This window comes from Furipterus horrens, unplaced genomic scaffold (assembly GCF_987537825.1).
Source record: "Furipterus horrens unplaced genomic scaffold, mFurHor1.1.pri manual_scaffold_5, whole genome shotgun sequence".
NCBI lineage: Eukaryota > Metazoa > Chordata > Mammalia > Chiroptera > Furipteridae > Furipterus > Furipterus horrens.
Genome location: NW_028327175.1, coordinates 126614447 through 126636775, shown reverse-complemented (window position 1 = coordinate 126636775; position 22329 = coordinate 126614447). Strand labels below are relative to the sequence as shown.

General features: G+C 42.0%; 1 protein-coding gene across 3 annotated transcripts in view; it reads left to right on the top strand.

The window, feature by feature from the left end:
* The window catches only part of PRKCB (protein kinase C beta), a 350360-nt gene that overhangs the window by 274955 nt on the left and 53076 nt on the right, over positions 1-22329 (top strand). For all 3 annotated transcript variants that reach the window (XM_090277733.1, XM_090277732.1, XM_090277731.1), the window contains exon 10: positions 17070-17243. In XM_090277733.1, the coding sequence (XP_090133859.1) occupies positions 17070-17243 (174 nt within the window). The remainder of the gene's footprint in view (positions 1-17069; positions 17244-22329) is intronic.

The following is a 22329-nucleotide window of genomic DNA, read 5'->3' as shown; positions in this document are numbered from 1 at the left end:
ACATTAGGAAAACAAAATGGCTACTTTGAAGGAAGGTGTGCAGGGCACATTATACCTGTTCAAAGCCTTTTTGCCCACTATGCATAGTTTGGGCTGAGGGAAATATTCTTAGATTCCCCCCTCTCAGACCTCTGGGTCCTTTCTGTCCAAGCCATTAGGACAGAAAAGAGAAACCAGTTTTAAAGTGAAACCTACAGAACACCCCATACTTCACCAACCCAACCACTTAGTTCAGCCAAATCTTCGAGTCTCGGGAGGCAGCAATGCAGATGGGCTTCTTAACTGAGGCCTATATGTACAATCACTTGGGCAATGAGATCATAGGCTTATGCCCTATGAAATCAGAAGTAAGAACACACATGTTAATTTACATAACATACCCCACAACCCAGTCTCTGAATCTGTGAAACTGTCTTTTTGGTAAGATATTCATTTGCAAGACCTTTGCTGGAATTTGACAGGTCCTTCTAGCCTGTAAATTAAGCATCTTTGATGTCACAGACCTGCTTTAACTTTTAAATTAAACTTTAAAGACAGTTAGCTGCACTAGTTTAGTCTACCACTGAGCATTGTGATTTTCCTTGAATCATGATTTTTCTCCTTAAGATTACCCTCCTTGTCATTGAAGGGACTGCATTAAGTCCAGTTTTAATTTAGCCTGTTCATTTGCATAAATACAACAAGAGCAGTGATTGATCACATATGATCTTTAAGTTTGCTTTGCTGGAACTTATACAAGGAACCTTCAGGTTGACTGTTAATCTGCCTGTCAAGGCAGAGAAGCTGAGCCACACACCTGCCATTCAGCCTTGCCTGTAAACACCTGCTTTTTCCAAGTCCTTCAGCTGCATATAATGATAGTTTTATTTCTTCTTTCCAAATTTGGATGCCTTTTATTTCTTTTTCTTGTCTGATTCCTGGGGCTAGGACTTCCAACACTGTGTTGAATGGGAGTGGAAAGAGTGGACGTCCTTGTCTTGTTCCTGATTTCAGGGGGAATGCTTTCAGTTTTTGTCCATTGAGTATGATGTTGGCTTCAGGTTTCTCATATTTAGCCTTAATTATTTTAAGGTATGCTCCCTTTATTCCCATTTTGCTGAGTGTTTTCATCATAAATGGGTGTTGTACTTTATCAAATGCTTTTTCTGCATCTATTGATATGATCATGTGATTTTTGTCTTTCATTTTGTTTAGATGATGTATTATATTTATTGATTTGCAAATATTAAACCATCCTTGCATCCCTGGGATGAGTCCCACTTGATCATGGTGTATGATCTTTTTGATGTATTGCTGGATCCTGTTCGCCAATATTTTGTTGAGGATATTAGCATTTATGTTCATCAGTGATATTGGCCTGTAGTTTTCTTTCTTTGTTGTGTCTTTACCTGGTTTTGGAATTACAGTAATACTGGCTTCATAGAAAGAGTTTGGAATTTTTCCCTTTTTTGGAATTTTTGGAATAGTTTGAGGAGGGTAGGAGTTAGTTCTTCCCTAAATGTTTTGTAAAATTTGCCTGTGAAGGCATCCAGTCCAGGAGATTTTTTATTACTGTTTCAATTTCCTTCTTTGTTATTGGTCTGTTGAAACTTTCTACTTCTTCTTGATTCAGTTTTGGAAGGTTATGTTTCTAGAAATTTGTCCATTTCTTCTAGGTTGTCAAATTTCTTGCCATACAGTTGTTGGTAGTAATTTCTTACAATCCTTTGTATTTCTGTGGTATCAGTCGTGATTTCTCCTTTTTCATTTCTGATTTTGTTTCTTTGGGTCTTCTCTCTTTTTTTCTTGATGAGCCTGGCTAAAGGCTTGTCGATTTTGTTTATTTTTTCAAAGAACCAGCTCCTAGTTTTGTTGATCTTTTGAATTGTTTGTTTAGTCTCCATGTCATTTAATTCTGCTCTGATCTTGATGATTTCCTTCCTTCTTTTTGCCCTAGGCTTTGTTTGTTGTTGTTGTTCTAGTTCTTGTAGCTTTAGGGTTAGATTTTTTATTTGAGATTCTTCTAGCCTTTTCAGATATGCCTGTATTGCTATGAACTTCCCTCTTAGTACTGCTTTTGCTGTGTCCCATACGTTTTGGGCTGTTGTGTGTTCATTATCATTAGTTTCCAGAAATTTCTTGATTGCTTCTTTGATGTCATTGTTAACCCATTCATTATTTAATAGCATGTTATTCATCCTCCATGAGTTTCGATGTCTTTGATTTTTTTCTCTGAGGTTGATTTCTAGTTTTAAGGCATTGTGGTCTGAAAAGATGCTTGATATAATTTCAATGTTTTTGAATTTGTTGAGGCTTGTTTTGTGTCCTATCATGTGGTCTATCTTTGAAAATGTCCCATGTGCATTTGAAAAGAATGTATATTTTGCTTCTTTGGGGTGAAAAGTTCTATATATATCAGTTAAGTCCATGTAGTTTAGTGTGTTGTTCAATGCCTGTATATCCTTGGTGTTTCTTTGCTTTGAAGATTTGTCTATTGTTGATAATGGAATGTTGAAGTCCCCTACTATGAGTGTGTTGCTGTTAATATTCTTCTTGTGGTCTTCTAGTATGTTCGTTTTGTATTTGGGTGCTCCTATGTTGGGTGCATATATGTTTATCAGTGTTATATCTTCTTGATGGATTTTTCACTTAAGTATTATGAAATGTCCTTCTTTGTCTCTTTTTATTGCCCTTGCTTTGAAATCTGTTTTGTCTGACATGAGGACTGCTACCCCAGCTTTTTTTTCATGTCCATTTGCTTGGAACACTTTTTTATATCTCTTTACTTTCAGTCTGTGTAAATCTTTTGTTTTGAGGTTTGTTTCTTGTAGACAGCAAATATGTGGGTCCTGTTTTCGTATCTATTCCGTTACTCTGTGTCTTTTAAATGGAGCATTTAATCCATTTACATTTAAGGTTATTATTGACATGTATTTGTTCATTTCCCTTTGTACTTGTATTCCTTTCCTCTTTTTTTCTTCTTTTTCTTAAAGCATTCTCTTTAGCATCTCTTGCAATGCTGGTTTGGTGGAGATGTATTCTTTTAGTCTTCCTTTGTCTGAGAAACTCCTTATTTCACCTTCCATTTTGAATGAGAGTCTTGCTGGGTAGAGTATTCTTGGTCGTAGGCCTTTGTTTTTTTCCGCTTGAAATATTTTTGGCCATTCCCTTGTGGCTTGTAGTGTTTCTGTTGAGAAATCAGTCGATAGCCTTATCGGAGCTCCCTTGTGTGTTATTTGCTGTTTTTCTCTTGCTGCTTTTAGGATTCTCTCTTTGTCTTTGAATGTTGCCATTTTAATTATGCTGTGCCTTGGAGTGGGCCTTTTGGGGTTCCTCTTCATTGGGACTCTCTGTGCTTCTTGAACTTGAATGACTTTTTCTCTCATCAGGTTAAGAAAATTTCCTGTCATTACCTCTATCAGCTTCTCTATTTCTCGTTCTTCTTCTTCTCCCTCTTTTATTCCGATGATCCGGATATTATTTTGTCTCATGTTATCTCATAATCCCCTTAGATCTTCTTCATTTTTTTTCAGGCCTTTTTCATTTTGTTGTATTGTCTGGGAATTTTTTTCTACATTGTTCTCTAACTCACTGATCTGATCCTCTGCTTCGTTTAGCTTGCTTTTGATTGATTCTACTGTGTTTTTCAGTTCAAAGATTGTATTCTTCATTTGTTCCTGGTTCTTATTGATAGTTTCTATGTCCTTTTTTATGCTGGTGTAGTTCTTCATAAGTTCCCTGTAATTTTCTTGGAGCTGTTGGTAACTTCCATGGAGGTTGTCATAGTTTTTTTTGAGGTTGTCAAGTATATTGAGCTTCTTCACCACCATTGTTTTGAATTCCTTGTCTGACATTTGGGCTATGTCTATTCATTCCATCTACCTCTCTTTCTGGGGATTCCTCTTTTCTTTTCATTGAGAGGGTTTTTTTTGCATCTTACCATGTTTGATTCTTCTTGTTTGTTTTTTTTATTTGGATTTGTCTGCTTTGACTTCCCACCTTTGTGGTATGAGATTCTTTATGGTAGATCTGGGGGTTTCAGTGGTGCAGTCTCTTTGATCTCCTGAGCCTGATGTTCTTGGGTTACCCTTTATGTCGTTTGTTTATGCTGTCTGGTTATATATCAGATGCTCTTTGGTGGTATCTTCCCTCTGGCTAGTTGATCAAGTCACTCTGTCCACTTTTTCTTGAGTTCTTTTGTGGAGATGCTGTTAAAAACATAAAGACACAGCCCAGGCAGGAAACCCACAGCATCAAAAATATTCCCCACCCTCTATCCCACTATTGTCAGCAAATGAACCAGTATTAGTATAAATGTAGAGAGGTTAGGGCTTTTATACTATAGGAAGAATGGATGAGAGTTGTTTTTAATGAGGAAAAATATAATTTTTGAGAGAGGGTATGATAAGATTAATAATAGTAGCAAGTAGTGTCAAGACTATGCAAGACAGTAAGTAATATTTACACTGTATGTTAATAATAATAAAAGAAAAAGAGGGAAGAATGCAGAATATAGTAAGAAAGTGTAATTGTATAGTATTAGATTTATATAGTAGTTTATGCTATATATTTAGTGTGAAAGGGAGGCTAAACAAAACAGACAAACAAATAAACAAAAATTAAAGAGGAAGGATGAGAATGATAAAAGAAGAAGAATATAAAAAAAAGAGGAAGGTTGAGAATGATAGATGGTATGAAACAAATTAAAGTGATAATTTTTAAAAAATTAAAAAATAAAAGTAAAAATTAAAAGTAAGAAATTAAAAAGATAAAATACAAATAAAAAAAACTCAAATAGAAATAAAAATGTTTTTAAAAAAAGAAAGTTTTTACTCAGTTCAGCCTTTGTGTGTCGTCTTCTTTTTCTGGATCCACAGCTGGTCTAATGAGGCGGGCCGGAGGTTCCTGTTCTGGTGGCAGCAGCGTGCGCCTGCGTGTAGTGTTGGTTGCGCGCCCGGGTAACACCGGCGCACCCCCGGGTGGCCTGCGCATTCCTTTGGCGCCTGTTGGAGCCGGCTGGGGTGCTTGTGCGCGCGCATGTGCGCGTGCACGGTGTCCTGTGCGCTAGGTTCAGGCCTGCCGAGCCGCGCCTCGGGAGTTGGTCTCTCGCCCCTTGGGGCGGGGCCCCGGACACTTGTGCACGGTGGAAGTGGGCGTCTGTGAGTCGCCGCCGCCACTATTCTCGTGCCGCAGCCGCCCGCTGTTCCTGCACCTGCCTCCGGGATTGAATCTTTATGAGCACTTTATTCAGATGGTCATGATCTGAGAAGCCAGCTGGTTTGTACCTAACGTACTGTCTTAAATTCCATTATAAACGAACCCTTATTATAAAGAGAAGAAAAGTTTAGGTAAGGGGTTTGAAATGCAGGAAAAAAGTTAAAAGATAGAAGCTGCACCATTCTTTCATCTGTGTCCTGGGTGGCAGTCCTTGTGTCCTGGGCAGTGATCATCTCACCCTGGATTTTAATGGCTCAGATACCGTCTTGATTGCTTGCAGTCCTCCTGAGGCACAAAGGTCCTGGAGTCAAGGTGGGTCATACCTCCAATTCCTGAAACAATAGCTTTTTACATACATTGACTTCTCAGCTTATTAGCTGTCACCTGAAACTTAGATTTTCTGACATTTGAGTCCCCCATCAGTAGTGTGAGCTTTGGGTTTGGGCACAAGAGAGCTGTCCAGAGCTCTAGCCCAAGAGCAGCACCTTCTCTGCTAGAACCAAGCACAGCCCTGAATTTGGACAGGAAGAAACTTCCTGAGAAGATCAAAGTCAGTTTAGTTCAAACCTCTAACAAATGTCTTTTCTAAAGTCTTGGTGCTCCTATGGTGGAAGTCTATCCTAATTTTAATCTCAGTGTTGTGGATTCACACGCACGCACATGCGAACATACACTAGATGTGGTTACATAACCCTGAAGACAAAAGCACTTCCCTTTATTTCAACCTGCTTTGCTATCTTCCTGCACCATATGGTGAACTCCTTTATCTCATGGTTCACAGATAGCTCAGTCTTTGCTACCTGTTCCCTTAATCCTCTTCCAGAGAACCTTGTGACATTTGCTGTCTGATCTTGGTTTTCTGCCTCTCCTTGGTTCCACCCCAATTACTGCTCCTTCCTCCCAGGCTCCAGTCTTTCATATGCAATTCTGATTGCTGGGTGTTTTTGCCAACTCATTCTCAAATCCTTATGAGGCTTTCTCACTTTCCCAATTCTTCTAGGTCTCTTCTCAATGAAGTGACTGACTCCAGCTTGGCGGCCCCTACAGTCATTCTTCAGAAGATAGTAAATGACAGAACAAGAAATTATAAGGGTCCGTTTTCCCCAACAAAAATGATTATATTAAGGAAAAGAAACTATCTGGAACTTAAGGTTTATAACGCTGTGCCCTGCAGGAAGTACACTATCAAGTCAGAGTAGTAGAGGGGCATTTGCTGGGCAGACCCGGCGTGTCTCCCAGCACCCAATGCAGGAAGTGCAGCTGGAATGCAGGTGCTTCCAGGAGCCCAGCAACCATTGTCTTTATCCTGCAGCCCCCAGTCTGTCCTCCTGCTCCTTGGATATGCATCACACCACCTTCCTCAAACACACGTCACTTCTCAATTCTCAATGTCTAATTCACAGATCAAGAATATCCTAGAACTTTAAAGTTCCAGGAAAGAGAAGCTGATGGGTCAGTATGATTCAAGGATCCATGTGATTCAATTGTCTGTTGCCAAGGGGCAGGGGCACTTTCCCATCCAACCATCTGAAAAGCTGATGTGGAATACACCGTTTCCCTGAGAAAAGGAAGAAAACTATGGTCTGTCTGATACACAGGCCAAAGCAGGGGTGTAAGTCTGTATATTCTTTAATATGTTGCCTGACTTTGTGAGAAAAATAATACAAAGTTAAATTTGATCCTCTTATTGAAGGGCCAGCTAGCGCCTATTAACATGGGAACTCTGTCTTGGGTGATAAATTCATGGCCACTGGTCCAATTATTGTGCTGTTATAGTTCTTGCCATCCTCTGTATCCATCTCAACTGCATCTTTCTGTACTATTTCAGAAATTCACAGCTCTATTAAGATGAATTCCTGGTTACTAACAGCATAACCTATAATCTAGAACAAACCTGTTAGCAGAAACCTGTAGGTTATAATTGTACAACACCCATGATAAATATTTTGGATGTACAAATATAGATGATTAGTGTTATTAAATGTGCCTTAATTTATTTCAGCTCCTCCTCACCTTGTCCAGTTTCCCACTATAAATTGACATCATTGAAAACCACTGCAGGGATGGTAGTGCATTTTGAGCATTGAGGGCTTATCTGAAGTGTTCTCTGTGCACTGTTCATCTAATCTTCACAATGATCTCATGGGGCAGGTGCTGTTATTATCTCTGCTTTACAGATGAGGATCCAGAAGGTCAGATAGGTGAGGATTAAAGTCATACAGCAGTGGGTGCAGGTTCGAACCCAGGCAGTCTGGCTCCTGAATGTATAACCATTAAGCCACACAGCCTCCACTGCTCTCAAGGGGTGGCTTGTGTGCACAGAGCAGATCAGATTACAGAGTAACAGGCTTCTTTTATGCAACCTAATTGTTGAAGGTATGACAGACCCTTAAGTGTTCCATTGCATTTTCTTTTGGTAAAAGGTATCCAGTAAATGTCTAAAAATCAGTCAAATTAAATCTGCTTTTATTTTCATCCAGTTTTGTGTACTATGACACATGATTAAAAGGAAATTAAGCACACATGTAAGCAACACTGATTTCACCTCAAAAGAACACTTCAGTAACTGGAATTGATAGCTATCAATTCTATCATATCAATTCCATGATATCAATAGTTAGAAGTGATATAGCCTAGAGTTTTTAAATAGTAGTCTTTTTGCATTTCCCAATCAAACAATAAAACATTATTAAATTTGACTGAACACCTTCATTTAAAACACAGAGGCTAGGTATTTCAGGCTTAAATATCCTTCCCTCCTCTCCTCCCTCTTCCCAACAGTCACTGTAAGTCATTCCTTCCAAGGGTGTAGTGACATTTGCTCAGCAATAGCAAGTCCACAAGAGTCAGGGTTAACTAGGCTGAAAATACCTCCATTCTAAACTTTATTTCACACTTCCATGGGCTTTTTCTGCTGCTGGAAAAAACATTCAAATTGGTTAAATCTAAGGTACTACATGGCATCATTTTTAAAGATTTAAATCTTAGTAACACCTGTCAACCTAACCTCTGATCTGAAAACTCAGTTTCACACAGATCCATGCCACCCCACTATCAACATCACCCACTAGAGTGGTACATTCATTACAACCCATGAACCCACACTATCACTGACACATCACTATCACCCAAAGTCCACAGTTTACGTTCGGTTTCACTGTTGATGGTGTACAGTCTATGGGTTTGGACAAATATTTAGTGACATGTATCCATCATTATAGTGTCACACAGGGTATTTTTACTACCCAAAATATCCTCTGTGCCCTGCTTATTCATTCCTCCATCCCCTCCACCCCCTAGCAACCACTAATTGTTTTTTACTCTCTCCACGGTTTTACATTTTCCAGAATATCATATGGTTGGAATTATACAGTATTTAAGCATGTAAAGGGTTTTTATTTTAAGTATGGAAAACCTTACATAATAAATCACGGACTAACCAAGTTGTATCCTTTGAGTATCATTACATGGTACTCTTATTTTTGTCTGGCCAACCTGAAGATTGTATCCATGCAATGATTAAATCCTACCCAGATCCACACTATTAATTCCCAATTGGCATCTTTTTCTCCACTCTACCATTTCTCAGTTTTTCCTGAAGTACTTCTTCAATTAGCCAGTCTACCCAGATCTTGCTCCAAAACGAGTGATTAGAAGCAAAAAATCATTTCTAGGTTGCTAATTTGTTTGGTCCTAGGGGCAAAGGATTTGATTCTCCAAACCACATGACTACATTCAATTATTGGGACTGCTATTAAAAATAAAATTTAAATGCATATAAATTTGATCCAGAGTTTGAATGGTAATAGCACACTTTGGAGAATGAAACTTAGGGTCTTCAAGATAGCCTAGTTGGGAAAAAAAAAAAAAAAGATGATCTAGAACATGTCAGGGCATCTTCATGATGAGTGAAGGTTATAAATTGGGAGAACCTTAAAAGGTGAAGAATTCACCATGATGAACACAGTGTACCGAGTTCTTTCTCTGTGTTAATCTCTTAATATGCTTTATATTGTTGAATCATCATCATGGCCCTATGAACTAATGGGCTCTTGTCTTTATTTAATCCCCACATCCAGCATGCTACAAGATTTCCTGTTCCTTATACCAGGCCTCTGCTTCTCAATGGTTAGGTGGCACAAGTCAACTCTTCATCCCTGGCCCAGTCTGAAGGAAGACTTTGGCAAATCTCCATGCCAGAAAAGATGAGTCTAGGATGGCCTGGAAATCATATAGTCCCTTCCCCATTTGGAATTTTAGAAGTTGACAGATGATTTGCTGATTCCATAGGGAAGTCCTGTCTCTATTGGGCATGCAGCTCCCCGGAGGAGTCCTCTTAGCCTCTCAAGGACCGCTCATGCCCAACCCTGCCTCTGAGCACAGGCAGTATGATTTTGCCTTTCATTCTGGGCTCTGCTTAGGAATCTCCTAAGACAGATTTCCCATAGATTTTGGTCTATACTCTGGGTCACTTTCTCTTTCTCCCATCTGGAGAGTGTGGGAGAGAACCATCATGCCCACAGAAGGAGTTGGGACATCCCTCTTAATCTCCATAACTGTGCTTTCACTTTAACAGCAGGGCTTGCTGTGTGCCGGGCACAGAGATGTACCTGCCTATGCCACTTGCTCTTGCACCAGGGATGAACTGTTGTCGTGCTTTTGTAAAGATGAGGGAACTGAGACTCAGAGAGGTGGAGTAACTTGCCCAAGATCACGGAGCAAGCACATGATAGAGTTAGGATTTGAACTCAAGATTCCAGATCTGAACTTGTACCTACTATAATTTTATGATTCTAATTAGATATAAATGTCAAGCTAATTAGACTCTGCCCATGTCATAGTCTCATTCTTACATCAAAGAGCTTGTCAGGATACCGATCATGTTTTGAAGATGAGGGTGCTATGACTGCACCCAAATTTCTCTCAAAACCCCCCTCCTGAGTACGTGAATGTCCCGGGAAGAGTAGGTTGGTGGTGTTTGCCCGGTGCCCTTGCCTCTTATAATGCCACTTCCATGGCCTCTTGCCACCTCCCCACCAGTCTTTCCCTGGGCAGCTGGGCCCGGCACAGGAGACCCGTGTGTTCAGAAGATTCTGATTTAATTGGTCTGGAGGGTGGGCCAAGCACCAGTGCCTCCAACCTTCTCACAGACCCTACTGCTCAGCCCGAAGGAACAGGGGCTTAGTGTGAGCAGGCACCGCCAGCCCCCAGGACAGGAAACGTAGTATTGAGCTGACCTAAGTTACCCTGGGTAGATCTGCAGAGGAACTGGATGGAGCCCAATGCAGGAGACAGCCCCAAAGAACAGCGGACCCACAAAGAGATGGCACCTAGAAAGAGAGCAGCTCGGTCAGCACCCAGTCCTGTGCCTAGTCTTGCCCATAAGCTGCTCCCTAGTGTGGTGGACATGGGAGAGGAGGAGGGCAATCCTCCTGCAGGCCCACAGTGGACACACCTGGCTTCAGCTTGCTTCTCTATGTTCTCTCCCCGGCTCATGGCCCCTCACTGATCTCCTCTCCAAAACTAGTGTTTGGGGACCTGATGACCCCAAAATATCTGTCTCTCTGTCTCTTTCTCTCTTAGATACACCATCTCAGTTTATCAAGTTAGGATCCTTTCCCAAGTGGGATGTGATTGAGAACATCATCTACTGTAGAACCACAGGTTCAAGATCATGCAGATATTTCATGTAGACCTAAGTTCTAGGGAAAGTTTATTTTTTCATCAAAAAGTGATTTCCTTACAGAAAATATGAACTTTTGTTATGCTTCATGTATCTCCAGTTGCTTTGGCTTCTAGGAAGCTGAGAGTATACACACACACACACAGTATTATACAGGGGTAGGCAAAAGTAGGTTAATAATAATAAATAATACAATGATTAATAAGTAATGGTCACAAGAATAAACTTTCGTGTACTCACGACTGTAAACCTACTTTTGCCCACCCCTGTATATATACAGGGTGGGGCTGCATACATGCATATACAAACATATATTCACAATATATGCTATGCAATCATTTTTAACCAGCTTTATCAAGGTATAATTCGCATACCATAAAATCCACTTGTTTATGTTACATAATCTTGAATGCCACCTCTAATTGTTTGTAAAATATGCTTCAATATAGCCATATATATTAAAAAATATTGATACCTAAGTAACTGAAGATCTTTAGTGACCTACATCTGGGTTTTGTTTTAAACTACCTTTCCCACTCAAATATTTTCATTCATTCATTCATTCATTCAACAAATATTTATTATCTACTATATGCTAGATGTTGGGGCACAATAGTAAACAAGTCAAACAAAATAGCTGCTCTCATGGAGCTTACATTCTAGGTAGGGAAGAAAATACACACATTAATATAGTGCCAGGGGTGGTAAGTACTGTGAAGAAAAACAAGGTAGAGGAAGGGGATGGGGAGTGACAAAGGCGAAGGTGGTCAGGGAGGACCTCTTCAAGGAGGCCACCCTGCACAAGGTTAGGGAGCAAACTCCTGAATATATATGGGGGGAGAGTCCTCCAGGCAGGAGAGCAGAGTATGTTTGGAGGCTGGGAGCAAGCAGAGTGGGAGCAGAGAACTAGTCAGAAGCAAATGCAGGAGAGCAGTTTAGAGATCGTGGGGGCTTAGGTCAGGAACGAGGTTGGATATGGCATGTGTTTTGAATGGAGAGCTGACCATACTTGCTGATGCATTGCATAAAATATGTAAGAGAGGAACTGAGGGAGGCTACATTGGACTTCGGACTTTTGGTCGGTGTTTGTTGCCACTGGGGGAATGGGCAGTGGAGTCTTTGGTCCCTCTTAGGTTAGTGTGCAAATAGACACATAGTTCCCTCAGGGAGAACCTCCTTAGCCAGTTGAGAACTGAAAATTGGTGCTGGTGTGCAAAATGACAAGAAACCCTCTTGGTTGCTCTTTAAAAAGATGAAGTTCATGGTAACCACTGTAGTGGGCAGAATGCCCCCACCCTACTCCTTGCCCTGAGGTATATGCTCAGGTCCTAACTGCCAGTGCCTGTGCACGCGACCTTATTTACACATGGGGTCTTGGCAAGTACAATCAAGGTGAGATTGTTCATACTGGATAATCCAGTGACTAGTGTTTTTATAAAGAGACCATTTGGACACGGACACAAAGACACAGGAAATGATGCCTTGTGAAGACAGGCAGAAACTGGAGTGATGCATCTTCAAGGCAAGGAGCACCAAGGATTGCTGGGCCCTGCCAGAGCTTGGGGAGGGACATGGAACAGCCTCTCCCTCAGAGCCTCTAGGAACTCTGCCAAGATTTCAGACTTCTGGTCTCCAGAACTGAGAGAGAATTAATTCCCGTTGCTTCAGGCTGCTCAGTTTCTGGTTCTTTTTCACAGTGGGAAACTAGTACAACCCCCGGGTATCAAGCACTCATCACTCTTCCCAGCATGGTGCACACCTTATCCCACAAAATCCCCTCAGTACCACCAAAAGCTAAGTATTGTGAATGTCCCTGTTGTAGAGATGAGGAAATTAAGGCTCAGGAAAGTTAAATGAACTTCCCAAGGTCAAGCACTAGGATGTGGTAGAACTTGGACATGTAACAGGTCTTCTCAGTCTAGGGTCTGTGCCCTCCCCATCACAAACACTGACCCATGGTCAGGAGCCAAGATTCCAGGCAAACTTTGCCATCTGCGTTTTCCAACAACTTCCCAGGCTGGAAGTCCCTGTGATTCCTCCCTCCGTTTTATCTGTTGTTACTGGAGCTCTGCTGTCTATCATGTCTTTCCCAGAAGATGCTTGAGTAGCAGATGTGGCTTGGAATTTGATAAGAACTTCACTTCAACACATCCTTTCCATCTGCTTGGAATCCTCCCCCCGGAGAGGAAGGATAGCTGAACAAACAACCCACCCCCTCTATGTTGGTATTGACTGAAGTAGAGACCCCTGAAACCGCATGAGACAATTATAAAAGTACGTTTCTACTTAAAGGAACATTTTTAGAGCATGGCCATCTCTGTTGTCAGTGCTATGGCTATTTTTCTGCCATTCTCTCCCATGCTAACCCTTAAGGGCACAGAAGGAGGAACAAAGATCTTCTCAAGCCACTTAATGCTTGGAATCAGGGCCGTGTCTGTCCTGTTTGTGGGCACATCACCAGAGCCTAGCATTATGCACAAAATTCCCAGTGAGTTTGTGGACTGGATTTACTGGAGTTGTGACTGCAGCCTAAACCGAGACCTTGCTCATTGCGAGAAGTAAATGGTGTGTTAGTGGTTGTATAAGAAATGAAGGAAAGCAGTGACTGTTCTGTCTGTGGCCATGAATTAGTTCACAGGGACCCAAGTCTCAGCAGATGGGTGCATAGGAAAAGGAGGAAAAGGGCTAGGATCTGGAACCATACCTGAAATATGCCAGCAGAAACCTGAAGACAACAGCTTCACAACACAATCCTTGGTATTTAGGCTTTGGAGAAACAGATGGAGTGTCATTAATAGCATGAATTTGGGAGACGGGTGACGTACGAAGTGCCACTTCGTAGTGAAGTGACTTTGTACAAGTCACCTAACTTTTCATCTATAAACGTGGGGATACGAGTAGTACCCATGCTACACATTTGTGTGGAAATTAAGTGAGAATGCATAGTGTGGGTAAGACATGGGTGTGGTTATCTTTATCAGCCCCAGACTAATCCCCTTCCCTCACATGCCAGCCCTCCCAACATGGCCTTTGCTCTCCCTGGTGCAAACGTGGGGCCATTCCCTTTGCACAGCACCTGTTCCTTGTCCAGTCTCCCCACTTGGCGTCAGTGCCGCCCTATCTTCTGGGTCTCTTGGATTCTGCTGGAAAGATCCATTTGCTGGATCTAAGAGAGCCGGGGGTGGGTGTCAGGAATTTGAGTTCTAGAACTTGAGTGCTCACTTCCTACAGTGTATCCAGGTGGAGGTTTATAGATCCAGGTAGCGGAATCCTAAGATACCACAATTCCTTTGCTTTGGCTGGAATATGCCTCCCCCATCTCTGCCTTCCTGGTCCTGGGTCTCTACTTAATCATCACATTCCCAGAGCATCTTTTATTGATCCATCAAGTCAGTGTAAAGCCTCCATTTAAACACTCAGAGAGCACCACACAGTTCTTTAGGGGTTTAATCACAGTTGAAGTAGGTCATTATTTTGGTTGGAGTGTGAGCTTTGTAAGGACAGGGACCTTGTCATTCTGCGCCCCCCCCTCCCCCCCCCCGCCTCTCAGTGTCTGGCACATTCTAGACATTGGTTAATGTTGACTGAATGGAAGGGTTAATTGGCCAGCCTTCCAGGTCCTGGAAAGACCAAGAAACATGACCTGTTTAGGAGGTAGAGTGAATTTCATCTCTGATGCCTCACTCAATTGAAGCTTTTCAGAAAAAAAAAGAAAGATTGAAAAAAGTGTGCAAACCCAAACCCAAGAATTAAACAACCCAAGGTGTTACAGACCACACCTGACAACTCTGGGTGGCAATAGTGCAGGTATGAACTTAGATGTCTATTGCTGCATTAACAGATCACCCCAAAACTCAGAGGTTTAAACGAGTAACAATACTCTGTCATTTCTCACAGTCCCTGTGGGTCAGGAAACTGGGATGCTCACTGGTGGATTGTAGTTCAGGGTCTGTCGCAATGGTGGGAGCTGGGACGGCTGGACCTGGGGCACTGGAGCACCTGGAGCCATCTGGGCACCAGGTTCTTTATGCAGTCTCGGGGCCCCTCCACGTGACCTCATTCTGTGGCCTCCCTACCATGTTGGTCTCAGGCTGAAAAGGCTGTGTCCCAAGAGAAACTGAAAGAAGCTATTGCCTTACAAGTCATTCAGGGTCACTAGCATGTTATTCTGTTCATTGAGGCCATCACAAAGCCCTATCCAGGTTCAAGCGGAGAGGTCAAGGTCATAGACTCTGCCATTTGATAGAGTATTATCAAATATTTATAGACATGTTTTAAAATTACCATGGAATATCAGTTCCTTTCTAACATGGGGAATGATCTCAGAAAGCTCTCTGAGAAGGGGCAGGGAGATTTCTGTTGAAAAGGCAAGCTTTCTCTATGACTTATTTCACTTAGACAACACTCTCTAGGTCCATCCATGTTGCTACAAATGGCAAAATTCTACTCTTTTTATTGCTGAGTAATATTCCTGTGTGTGTGTGTCAACTTCTTTGAAAAAGTTGAAGGGGGGAGTAAGAGGTACAAACTTCTAGTTATAAAATAAATAAATCACAGAAATGTTAAGTACAGTGTAGGGAATATATCAATAATATCTTAAAACTTTGTATGATGACTGATGGGTACTAGAGTTATCAGTCATTGCATCGTAAGGTATATAAATGTTGAATCACTAGACTGTATACCTGAAACTAAAATAACACTGTATGTCATCTATAATTTAATTAAAGAAAAAGAAAAGGACAGCTTGATTAAAATATTAAGGAGCAGAGAAAAAGTCCCTTTTCACGCCCATGAATTACTGCTGAGAAATAGTTAGGAAACTCAAGATAGAAGGATTGTTTTACTTATTGACGCCTCCTAACCACTGTATTAAATGAATCAGTTTTGATAGCACCACAAGTATTCCTCACAACACATTGAGTGATTAGATTCAAGAGAGGGGGAAGTGATTATTAAAATGCAGATTTCCAGGCCACAGCCCAGAACTTCTTCTGAATGAGAGGTACTGCTTGGAATCTGTATTGTAAACAAGTTCTCCCATCATCACCTGATAATACTGAAATTGGCTTCCTGAAAGTTTTATTTTCTTAAGATTTGAACTACTCAAGCAATAATTTTGTCTCATAGGGACTCTAAGAAACATAAATCCACTCAAACTAACTTAATTTAAATCATAATATTTTTACTGGAGGAATATGGAAGTTTCTAATGGGAAACAACCAAGTCTCATGAGAGACCGGAACCCAGAGCTGGAAAGCAAGATCTCTGCTCATTCTCTGACCTTTCTCTCCTCACACATCCGTTTTATTCTTCTTGGCCTGCATGTGGTAAAAATGAACCATTGTAGCAGATCTTTGTGTGTTTTCTGTTCAGGGCCCCAGGACTGACTACTTGGAGTATCCTAATTGCAAATTTTTAGGGAGAGAGTCTAATTGATTCAGCTTAGGTAAGCTATCTACCAGTCAGTTGTAGACAAGTGGGTCCACTGCTCAATCAGAAGGTTCTTCCTAAGTGACTTCTTGGGAATGGTACCTGCTGGTCACTGTCCCCTCTGGCACAGTCATGACCAGTGAAAATAATGATGTGTCATGCGCATGCTCTGATTGTGATCACAGCTACATGGAAGGAGGCTTCAGGACTATAGGGGAGGCTGTTGAAATATTATATTAATCATCCCTGTAATTATGTCTGAAGTCTTTCTTCCTCTCTAGAGTACAGTCAGAGAACGCACCTGCTTATTTATTGCTGTATCCCCAATGCTCTCCAGGCTCTTAGTGAATATTAAATAGTTGAATGAATAAGGAAACAAGAGTCCCACATTCAGTTTTATCAGGAATTCCCTCCTTCAACAAATATTTATTGAACATCTACTATGTGACAGGTACTAGTTCAGAGTCTTGGTTTATACCAGGGAATAAAACAGGCAGATACTTGGCCTCATGGGGTTTATATTCTAGCCATATTGCTGGACATTTTCTGCCATATCCCAAAGAGATCAATACTTGGTCATTGCTCTTGGAACCATCATCTATGATTGCGTTCAGCCATTGCAAGTGTGAGGTCTGTTTTAGTGTCAATGGAAGCCATGTGGACAAAACTTGGAGAGGATCTGAATGAACATTTACCTACACTGGCTTTCCCCCAGGGCCACTTCCAACCACCCTGACCTCCTTGTTCTCTTTCTCAGGTTATGCTCTCAGAGCGCAAAGGCACAGATGAGCTCTATGCTGTGAAGATTCTGAAGAAAGATGTTGTGATCCAAGACGATGATGTGGAATGCACCATGGTGGAAAAGCGTGTGCTGGCCCTGCCTGGGAAGCCGCCGTTCCTGACCCAGCTGCATTCCTGCTTCCAGACCATGGTAATGTGTGTGGGGGCTCTGACACTTCCCCTCCAGGGTTTCACCAGGCTTTGGCCAAAGTTGTCCCAAAGAGACACCTTGGTCCTTCCCATTATAGCACAGGGAAAGGTGGGATCCAGAGAAGGCTGCTGAGAATTTCTGAGGTGGCTACTGAGAAGCATTCTCCGCTGAGGTAGGTGCTCTTTCAACAAAGATAAGGGAGCCTGGCTGCTGTGGCTCAGTGGATTGAGTGTCAGCCTGCAAGCCAAGTGTTGCTAGCTCGATTCCCAGTCAGGGCACATGACTAGGTTGCACGTCAGGTCCCCAGTTGGAGGCACAAGTGAGAGGCAACCACACAGTGATGTTTCTCTCCCTCTCTTTCTCCTTTCCCCTCTCTCTAAAAAAAAATAAATAAACAAAACAAACAAATAAATAAATTATTTTTTAAAAAAAGATAAGTTAACTCAGGCAACTGGTTTTATAACCAACAGAGCAGGGTCTTTCTCCAACAGCAAGAAGTGACTTGGGGACAGGAACTCAAGACTTCACGTTTCACAATATGAGATGTAATAGCAGATGAGAATGAGGGCAAAGGTCCACACACTGTGCTTTTAGGTGGTTATAGGCAGCCCTCCAGCCTCTTTGGCTAAATGCTCCAGTACCTTCTGCAAATTGCATGGACCTCCTTGGAGGAGTGGTTGCCTGAGAACACTGTCCTTGGAGGACTCCTAGGGTATGGGGCACAGTGTCCTAGGCAGGGGCCAGTGAGTTCAGAGCTATTGACTGTGACGCCAACTCTGTGAAAGCAAGAGACATCCCTTTGAAAACCTCTAAGCCTGGACTTTTTTAAAATTAGACTTTGGCTTTCATTCCTAAGGAGGGGGAAGCCAGAGCCTCTATTGTAAAGAAGGACAAAGTTAATTCTTGCCTTTGGGGCTTCGAAAGGCCAATGGCCCTGTGACTTAAAGATGCTTTCAAGGAGTTTTCAAGATGATTTTGACTCCAACTAGCTCTTACCCTACATGCTAATTTTAGAGACCAACCCCTATGTGAGATATTACATATAATTTAAAGATTGGGACCTCCTCTCTTCTCTAACATCACTGACTCCTGTGCATTGCTAAGTTAGGTTGAACACATCCAGCCTAGAAAGACCCAAAACTGGATTTGGGGTTTTTTTCCTCAGTGCAGACCACACACCAGGCATAGAACTGCCTTGTGTGAAAGAGGCCAGCTCCTTTTCTGTTCTATATTGCCTTTTGGTCCATTTTGAGGTCAGAGATACCTGGGTTCAAATCTGGCTCTGTCACTTACTGACTGAGTGACCTCAGGCAAATTATACAACCTCCTTGGGCTACAGTTTTTTTAAATCTGTAAAATGGATGAGATAATAGTAGCTATATAGAAGGTTGTGAGGAGATAATAAGATTACACATGAGAAACACATAACACAGTACTTGGTATCTGCTAAACACTCAATAGATGTTAGTTATTTATTTCACATATGTTGGCTTTGGCCTTGACCCAAGCCCTGTTGTATAGAGCTGAGTGAGCTAGGTCCTGTTTTTGAGAACTTAATGGTCTTAGAACAAAGGAAGAGTTAAAGATAATGCAATAGGGGCTGTGATAACAAGACCTGGAGAGGTGGGTGGGTCTGCAGATTGTTGCCTGATAGCCAAGTAGTGTCTGCTTTTTGGGTGATGATTTTCTCCTGAGACCAGGTTCTCCAAATCCTGGGCAACCTCTCTACCACAGGTGGTCATGAGAGGATACATTTTATGCAAATATGTATAGTATTCCTTGTGGGGGCTTTGGTCCACCAGCTTCAAGAACATCCTTCAAGCAGGACTAAGAGCTGGGATCATGTTTGCCAAAGTATAGAACAGGCACTGCTACGCAAAATGACCTTGGACAGTATGAAGGGAATTTGGGTGGACTTTCAATTACACTCCACTTTTCAATTCACTTGAAGTTTTTCCAAGAAACTTAAGGAGAAAGTTTCTACTTGGTGTTACCCTGCCCACAGCATCTTCCTGACACTTGCCTTTTTAACAAAGAGAGAGTACCAGGCTGCAGGTTCTGGCTTTAGCAAACAGCAATTTCTAGGTTGTTGTTTTTGCTTTTGTTATATGTTTTTTTCACAGATTTCTTCCATTTATGAGAGCACTATAAAGTCTTTTAATTTTGAAATATTAGAAAAAAATAGAGAAAACCACACAAAATAGATGTTTAGTAATTAGTTATAAGGTTGAGTTCCTTATGCCACCACCCAGGTCAAGAAAGAGAACTTTGTAGCCATTCTAGAAGTGTCTCTGCATTCTGATTTCAATTTTTTCCAATGGGAGCTTGACTTCCTTGTATGTCTTTTATTAATTTTTTTGAAGATTTGATTCATTTTTTAGAGAGAGGGGAAGGGAGGGACAGAGGGAGAGAAACACCGATGTGCAAGAGAAACATCTCAGTTGTCTTTCATAGGCCCATAACCAGGGACTGGGCTGCAACCGAGGGATGTACTCTTACCAGGAGTTGAACAGGCAACCTTTCAGTTCATGGGATGACTCCCTACCCACTGAGCCACATCTGTCAGGGTTTCCTTGCATGTCTTTATAGTTTTATCTCTGTAGTTTAATCTTTCCAATTTTAGAAATTGGATGTGCTTTATAAGTCTTTTAATATAGTGATTTTCCGCTCCATTCTTTCCGTCCTTTCCTTTGATCTGTTCTTTTATCTGCTGATGATCCTGGGCTATTGGCCTCATAGCGTTTTCACAGTCTGGGTTTTGCCGACTACATAGTAATGGGGCATCTCTATGTGTTCCCTTTGTCCTCCATGTTTCCTGAAGGTTGATGACTGGACCCAGCCTTGATCAGACTCAGGTTTGATCCCTTTGGCAAGACCATAGGTGGTGGGTACTCTTTTCTCTGAAGGCAAATAATGTCCGGCTTCCTTTTTTTTTTGTTGTTGGCAACCACTGATACCTGGCCTAGGTCCAATAATTCGTTAAGGATTGTAAGAATTTGATACCCTAATTCTAACATTCCCTTTTCATTTATTAGTTGGAATCCTTTAATAAAAAAAGCATAAGATTTCCTCATCTAGTTCCTGGTGCCCCAAGGGTACAGTTCTTATAGGAAAGGCAGGATAAATGCTTGATTCCCATTATTTAAAAATTTCCATAAAGTGATTCATTATTATTCTTCAAATGTGACTAAAGTTTGCTTTTAAAATAAGAGTTTTTGAGTAAAAGAGTCAATGCAAAGAAAAATGTGAAGCGAGCAATAATTCACATCATCTGGGGACGTGGCCAAGATGGGGAAGGGTGTGCTTCTGTCTAGTCCAACTCTGGGGAGTTCAGACCTCAAAGTATTCAAGCGGGGGCTGAGATAGGACTAGACTAGACTCTCAAACCTCTAGACTTCCTCTTTTCCAGTCTCCTTTTGTTTCCATCGGCGGTCCCCAGATTGGCTTACCGACATCAGCAGATGAAGAACAGTCTCAGTCTGGTAAATAGACTGGGAAGGAGATCTTGTTCTCGAGGCAGAGGCTGGTCTCAGAAGAGCAGGGTTTTCAATTTCAGTTTGATGTGTTGAGATTGGAATAAATTAGTCATCTGTGGTGAATAGTCGTTGAAGTTCAGTATATTCATTTGTAATTTACTGTTTTAAAAATGATAAGTTTGAAATTACTCCTTGACTACTGAGCTGCCTCACTCACTCCTATTTTAGTATGCATTTTGGAAGGAGAGAGGAGGGCCTGGGTGCATGTGGAAGGTGTGATGTGCTGGGTCTCCCCAAGGAGCTGACACATGCCTGGGAAGAGGTGAGAAGTCCAGAGAGAGTCCAGACATTGTGCATGTGCAGTGCTCGTCCTGCGTGGGCTTGGAGCACCTGCTAGAGGCTGACACAGTCTCCAGGTGCGGCAAGGCCAGGAGCGAACAGACGGCTCTCCCATTGGGAGGATCAGATCAAACCTTCACCATGTCTCTAGAAGCTATACTGTGTGGGAAGAGATGTGACTTTAAATATTAGAGTTGTGCCTGGCTCAGGAGATGCACTTCCTGCAAAGGCGAAGCCACTGAGGGAAGAGCTGAAGTCCCGCCCATGTCACCTTCACTCAGTGGCACATGTTCATTGAGTGAAAAGCACTGATTAAAAATTTTTTTAATTTATTTGGGATTTTTTTTCAGCTAAACACATATATTTTAATTTTACATAAGTTAAATTGATTTCAAAGACATCCTAATGCCTACTATTTTTGAGGCACAGGGCTAATGATCATAAGCCACATGACAACCCTTGAATGGATCCTGCCATCATCCCCATTTCACAAATGAGGAGACTTAAGGCCATACAGTTAGTATTTCAAGGCCAGGATTTGAACCCCAGCAGCCAGGCTCCAAAAGGCTTTACATTAGCCTCTTCTATGGGGTCTTTTGAGTGTGTTGCATGTGGACCACCTGGTTTCCACTCCCTGACACCCCTGGGGTGGGATCCCCAGTGCCACCCTGTCTCTGGGCTCAGTGGGGGCCCGGGCTCTAAGGACTCTTGTCCATCCCCCACCTGCTCAGTGCAGGCAGGTGGTGCTCTGTCCCTCAGCTTTTCCATCTCTGAGTGGAACTCACATCCTATCTGAGTGTCTGCCATTCTATATGCCTTTGAAAACTTTATTTCTTTCTAGATTCCCCTAAAGTACTGTGACACAGGAGACTGTCATCCCACTTTGCTGGTGGAAGGACTGAAGATCTGGATGTCGGGTACTTTTCCCTAAAACAGCATAGCGTCACAGGCCCCCTGAGCTCAGAGCCCAGGTTTCTGCCAGTACATTTTGTTGAATTGCCACCAACATGGCCTTAACAGCGTTGGTAAAACTGCAACACAAGCACCAGTTAGCACTGCAAGTGCTTTAGCACGTGTCAGGCGCATGCTCAACTCTACAGGTCGTTTCTCACCTCTCCGGGAGGAGAGAGTGCTGTTACTATCCCCAGTTTATAGGTAAGGACACCGGTATTCAGAGAAGTTCAGTAACTCCTGCAACGTCACATAGGTGGCGGCGGCACTGGGATTGGTTCTACAAGACTCTAGGACCCCAAACTCAAACACCTGGCCAC